This window comes from Doryrhamphus excisus, chromosome 14, assembly GCF_030265055.1.
Source record: "Doryrhamphus excisus isolate RoL2022-K1 chromosome 14, RoL_Dexc_1.0, whole genome shotgun sequence".
Classification (NCBI taxonomy): domain Eukaryota; kingdom Metazoa; phylum Chordata; class Actinopteri; order Syngnathiformes; family Syngnathidae; genus Doryrhamphus; species Doryrhamphus excisus.
Window position 1 is genome coordinate 10,148,653 of NC_080479.1, and position 6,594 is coordinate 10,155,246.

A 6,594-nucleotide genomic window follows, 5' to 3' on the forward strand; every position below is an offset into this window, starting at 1 on the left:
GGCCTCCATGTGGAGTAATTGTGTCTGCCAATCCCATCTGACAAGCCTAAATTGCCAGTATGATCGTAGAAATGTGAACGTGTGCACACTAGTGAGCATACAAATGGGATAATGTCCAAACCAATTTAATACAATTCAAAGGAAACCAACTTTTCCCCCCAAAAACAAGTATAATTGACATGATTTTCCCTGCAAATCCAACAGTGACGCTTTTCACTGGACAAACACAGACTGCAAACAGTCCACACACATCTGCTTTTTCTCTCTGTACGATGTACGTGGGTGGGAGACCTAGACAGGAACTCCGATCCCCGATAGACGCTCTTGGAACAACATCCAAACTTTCTGGATAAATGCTATTTGAGAGTTCTGAGAAATAAGAGGAAACACAGTCAAAGGCCATTTTTAAAAAATGGGTTTGAATAAACTGGGACCACTTTAGATTCCCACATGCATTCAAAGTGCTTGTCAATGACACGAAGGGACAATTTTCTTATTGGGAAAGTGCACTCATTAACCATCATTGTGGTTACATGAGATGACTGATGAACCGCAGCACACCAGTGCCGGCAGCACTCATGCCAGTCCCTGTGACACCCTATTGAACCACGAGCATACTACTAATTCATGTGCATACATTATACTAAAATAACAAAGAAAAGAAAGGCTTTAAGTTCTATTACATATAGTAGTTGTGGTGTGTTCAGGGTACCTGGAACCTCCTGTAGGCCATAACTGGTGCTGTTTTGTTTGAAGCGATCAGGTTGCACTTTCATGTTTGGACACAGTACATCTGAGGAGAAAAGAAAGAACACATGTCAGTAAACAGGAAAGACAATTCTAGTCTTAGAAAGAATAATATCTTTATGGAAACACGCTGAGGTGTGATGTGAGGGTGTCAATGTGGGGGTTGTTTTTGCTCTACAGTGGTATGGGGGCACTTCCACTCGGCAGGGATGAAAGTCCATCTTGTATTTCCACACACACATATTTTAAAGATGGCGATGACAGAAGGAAAGACTACACCATCAGGTTTGCTATTTGTGTTACCAAGAACACATCCTGTTGCTTCTGTTCAAGTTAAAAGTCAACAAAAAAAGGACTCGTATCAAGTCTAAAACTTGAGCAAAGCATTTTTCTTTCATTTTCACGCACTGAATTTGATATAAATTAGAATTATTCATTCATCCATTTTCTTCCGCTTTTTCCTCACAAGGGTCGCGGGGGTGCTGGGGTCTATCCCAGCTGTCTTCGGGCGAGAGGCGGGGTACACCCTGGACTGGTGGCCAGCCAATCACAGGGCACATATAGACAAACAACCATTCACACTCACATTCATACCTATGGACAATTTGGAGTCGCCAATTAACCTAGCATGTTTTTGGAATGTGGGAGGAAACCGGAGTACCCGGAGAAAACCCACGCATGCACGGGGAGAACATGCAAACTCCACACAGAGATGGCCGAGGGTGGAATTGAACCCTGGTCTCCTAGCAGTGAGGTCTGCACGCTAACCACTAGACCACCGTGCCGCCCTAAATTAGAATTAATAAATGATAATAATAATTAACTCCAAATTGTCCATAGGTATGAATGTGAGTGTGAATGGTTGTTTGTCTATATGTGCCCTGTGATTGGCTGGCGACCAGTCCAGGGTGTACCCCGCCTCTCGCCCCAAGACAGCTGGGATAGGCTCCAGCACCCTCGCGAGGAAAAAGCGGTAGAAAATGAATGAATGAAATAATAATAATGAATGATATTGCTTACTGTGTTTTTGGGTGGGGATAGTGACTGATCACTAGCAGCATGAGAGGTGACGGCAAACCAGGATTGTGTTGAGTCTTTGTAGCGATATTGAGAGCTACATATCGACTATCCACTATTCCGTCTGAGACTAGCGCTTAACGACGCGTCGTGTAGCTTGGTTAATGTACAAGCCACTTGTGTGCAGTTCCCCTTTAAATCATACTATAATCATACATAAACTGCATGAAAGTCGTGGAGTTGGCGGTTCTGCACGTCGGTCTGTTAAAAAGTGCTAAGTAGCTATAACTAGCCCTCCGTTTGCATACTTCTGGTGAATTCCGCATCACAATCAACACACCATTCATCATTTCTGCAGTAATTTTGCGTCTGTATGTCTATTTTAGCCGGAAGTATTTTCTTAAAGGCTTTTTTTAACAGGATAATGGGAGACGCTCTTTATTGTCTATGAAGCCCACAACTCCGGGAGAAATTACAGCTGTGCGTCATTGTTTTTTAAAGAGCGTGCCGTTGAGCTGCGATGACACTCAGCATGCTGGGTAGCCGAGCTACTCCCTGCACTTGTGGCCCCTCAAGCTATAATTTAGGGATCCGGCTGCGAGTTAAAATGGAAGCCATGCAAAAAGCTGCACCGTGGAAAAAAGGAATATCTCACACGGATTAGTTTTTTTAATCAGTTAAATGACCACGAGTAGACATTTTATACCAGAAAATATTGATAATTTCATTCTTATAGCAGGTGATGACTGTATGACCTCTATTCTCACATACAATGACAGCATTGGGCTTCATATTGTTTGCACCTATTGATTAAAAGGTGAAAATAATTGAACTCTGACATCACAGCAGCTATGCTGGACACACTTTAAAACACTTTAAAACATGAAAGCTGTAATTTCCCGAGTGAAAATAGCCTGAGCTGCTCACTGACTTGACCACTGATATACTTATAGGCTCACTTGTGGTCCTGCAAGAGATTACTGAAAGAAAAACCTTCTTCCTCCTACGTAGTAGTCTACATTTAGGGAATGGTGCCACACAGGGGGTCAGTAAAGCAAGGTCAGGTCCACTATATTGCACAATATGAGTGTCAAGGTGACTGTAGGGGTGCTATTTCATGTCTAGAGGGATCTAATAATGTTAAAAGTCATATTTGTGATTATTGGTTTTCTATGCTCTGCCTATGAAAATATTAAATTAATAAATAATAATTACAGACGCAAGGCCGCAGTTTCATCCCATGTGAGTTATTTTTTAACTCACATGGGATTTGTTTTGGTGATGAGAGCATTAATCATTCTCAGGGGTGAATTTATTGGCTTGAGTAGCCACTTGTTGATAGGAAGGTAGAGTAGTATTTATAAGACTCAATAATAACAGACCCTCAATTCCACCCTCGGCCATTTCTGTGTGGAGTTTGCATGTTCTCCCCGTGCATGCGTGGGTTTTCTCCGGTTACTCCGGTTTCCTCCCACATTCCAAAAACATGCTAGGTTAATTGGCCACTCCAAATTGTCCATAGGTATGAATGTGAGTGTGAATGTTTGTTTGTCTATATGTGCCCTGTGATTGGCTGGCCACCAGTCCAGGGTGTACCCCGCCTCTCGCCCGAAGACAGCTGGGATAGGCTCCAACACCCCCAGCGACCCTCGTGAGGAAAAAGCGGTAGAAAATTTAAAAAAATAAATAAAATAACTGACCCAATGAAAACAAAAAAAGCCTACAAGGCTGCTTGAAAGGTAATAATGATTTTTTTAGATGTAAAGGTAAAATACATAATAATACTGCATAAGTACATTCAAGAAAACAAACATTTATGACAACAAACATGAATCAAGAATAATTCTGCCATGAAATAGTGTGCCTGTGACCCATGTTGGGTCTTGATGCTAAGTTTGGGTTAGTGCATGCTAGTCTGCAGCAGCTGCAACACATAAATGTTTGGTTAAAGGTTCTAGCCAGTCCAAAGGAAGTGCGGATAGCGCAGCCTGAGCATGCGCTTAGTGGTCAGTGTGGGTGGTTCAGAAGGTTGAAATAAGGGCCTGTCTAATGTGATGACGTGCACATTTAGGGTGTGGTGGCATTAAAAAACAAGAGAAGGTAAGTATTAGACACACTTACTCTCACAAAGCCGCCTCCTGAGCCGACCCCTGATCTTATCGATGGCGTTAAAGTCCGTCACGTGGAAAACATGAGCGTTCTTGGGTTCCGCCGCAATCTCCTCCAGCTCCACTTTCAGTGCCTCCCCGATGCCCACCGCGAACATCCTGATGCCAGCCTTGGCGGCCAACTTAGACGGCTCCAGAACGTAATCCTGACTCCGACCGTCCGTGAGCAAAATGGCCACCCTTTGGATGCCCCTGGCTCCCACGGGTCTGGCCCCATTTCGCTCCATGAAGATGTTGTCGGTGGTGTAGCTGATAGCATCCCCGGTCATTGTATTTCCCCCCAGGTAGCGTATGTTCCTAGCGGCTTGCTTCACGTCCTCCAGGTTCCGGTATCTGCCCAAGTTGAACTCGGTGGTGGGACGGTCGCTGTAGCGGACCACAGCCACTCGGGTCTTGTCTGGCGCCACGTCAAAGGACTCCACCAGGTTGGCCACCCATTGCCTGATCTTCTCGAAGTTCTCCTTGCCGACGCTGGATGAGGTATCCAGGATGAACGCCAGGTCATAGTGGACGTTTTTGCACCCTAGACAGAGAAGAAACTTATGAAAGTAGTCCAGTGTAGACTTAGACTTCATCCAGATCTTAAAGTCTTACCCGCCCTCTGAGCGTCCACACTTTCCCTTGAAAGAGTCAGGATGACCAAGACCAGAGTGATCCTAAATCCCAGTCGGAATTCCATCTTGGTCTTGGTTTGGGTCACTTCTCCTTAGCGGAATACCACCATCCAACTCTCTGGTCTGTGGAAACATCAACAATCAGTGGTATCCATTGCAGATCATCTCCTGTCTGGTTTCCGCCATGGACTTTGGCAAAGGACATCCTCTATTCTTTGGATAATAACATCTATGACCGAAATACACAAGCCTCCGAAAGGAAATTGGACACTTGGACTGTTGGGAAAATGCATCAAACTAGTTTTATGATGTCCAAAATAAGACTGCTTTCAAATGTAGAACTGAATACAGCATCTTTCAATATGTATTGCAGAGGTACTAAAGCTCAAAGACTCAGGTCCCTGAGGACAACCACAGTGGCTAGCTGGACTTATTATACAGTAGCAGCCTATTTACTGGGCCTGCGTGCCAATGACAGAAATGTGTCACGTTACACCAAACCCTGTTTGGCCTTATTGTACACAAGTGGCCGTTCGGATGGTCCTAGCCATAACACGGGCTCATCCCTCAAATGGAAAAAGCGCCTCAGACGCAATGGGAGGTATACTAAACAACTGGAGGAACGTTCACTTAGAGGTAACTCGATGAACTCACCGCAGGTAATAAAGGTAGGAAGTATTTCACTTGGCGCGTACTAGTTGTGACGTCACAGGTAAACAACAAACATGGCTGACTAAGCAATAAGTTGATAGTCAATATGCATCATTTCACTAAATAACTTCAGAAAGGGATTATAGTATAATATATTTACACCATGTAGAACAGATGACAGTAACGAGCAATATCCTGTAATAATCTATATTTTATCCATTTTGAGTCAATTGAGTTGATGGGCTAATAATCTTTAGTGGCTAAGCTAATGTCCCTCTGCTAAAACTGAACCATTTATCACCAAAATCATCCATGTTTTGACAGGACACTGTATTTAATATGTTTTAGACTTACAAATTGTGTTTTAGATGCAAATTAAAGGTATTAAGGAAGAGAAAGTTGTTAAATAAGTAGCTCTTATGAAGGAATCTTCAACGGCTAAGCTAACTGCTTTAGCGAATATCTTCCAGTAGATAGTAGCTATCAAGGAAAATGGTTTAAATTTATAATTTATGTTTAATTAGCTCTTAATAAAATGCTATTCTCAACTTGAAAAGTTAAGGTAATGGACCATGAGTGCTAAAAGTGAGGCATTTCGTACTAAAATACAACATTTTTGACAGTAGGCCTCCCCTGATTTGTTTTACAGTTAGAAATTGTGTTTTTAGATAACAACTGCAAATAAAATCTACAACGGCTACGCTAATCCTGTGCTAAAATGGGACGTTGTTTGACGGTAGATGGGACTTTATGTGCTTTAGGCTGGGAAATTTAGTTTTTAGAGCCAAAATAAAAGCAGCCGAGTGTGGAAATAGCACAAAAATGAAATAGTAATTGTAATAAATTAGTATAAATAAAGTAATTTCAGAAAGTATTTGCACATTGATTGAACCAATGCCAAACAAAGTGGACTAGTAGCCAACTAGGGGTGGTGTACGGCAGTCCAAATCATCCAGTGTTGGGAAATGGCATTCTTATCTGATCTTCCATTGGGCTATTTCTGCCTTTTGCCTTGACTGGCGCTATTCAGCGGAATGGGCAGTAACTCATTACAGCAATTTGTCTGAGAAAGTCAGGCCTGTGTGATACCGGTCTCGAACGTTTGTCTTCCTTGTACGAGCAGACAATATGTTAAAGTCATAACGGAGCTGTTTTGCTTCTGTCAACAAGTACTGCTGTGCAGTATTTCACTTCCTGTCCCTGTCAATGGTAGACCTGGGACTGCAGTGAAGATGCATGTAACAGAAGCATCATGTTTATTATTGTCTAATGTGGAAAACAGAAATTGGGCTTACTGGTAAACCGTGAGAAAAGAAAAAGAAGTGGATTTTTAAGAAAAGGAAGGCAAACTTGATTTGAAGAAATAGATGTCGACTTTTCTTACCTGTCGGTCAGTG

At 42.7% G+C, this 6,594-nt stretch overlaps 1 protein-coding gene across 3 annotated transcripts in view; it reads right to left on the reverse strand.

Annotated features, from left to right (window-relative positions):
• The window catches only part of col22a1 (collagen, type XXII, alpha 1), a 47,191-nt gene extending 40,892 nt beyond the window's left edge, over positions 1–6,299 (reverse strand). For all 3 annotated transcript variants that reach the window (XR_009119200.1, XR_009119201.1, XM_058046655.1), the window contains exons 1-4: positions 5,201–6,299; positions 4,527–4,669; positions 3,886–4,455; positions 713–793 (exon numbers count right to left, since the gene is read on the reverse strand). Coding sequence is in view for 1 of the 3 variants with exons in the window: in XM_058046655.1 (XP_057902638.1) it covers positions 713–793; positions 3,886–4,455; positions 4,527–4,611 (736 nt within the window). In the remaining 2 variants the exon portion in view is untranslated. The remainder of the gene's footprint in view (positions 1–712; positions 794–3,885; positions 4,456–4,526; positions 4,670–5,200) is intronic.
• Positions 6,300–6,594: the final 295 nt, after the last annotated feature.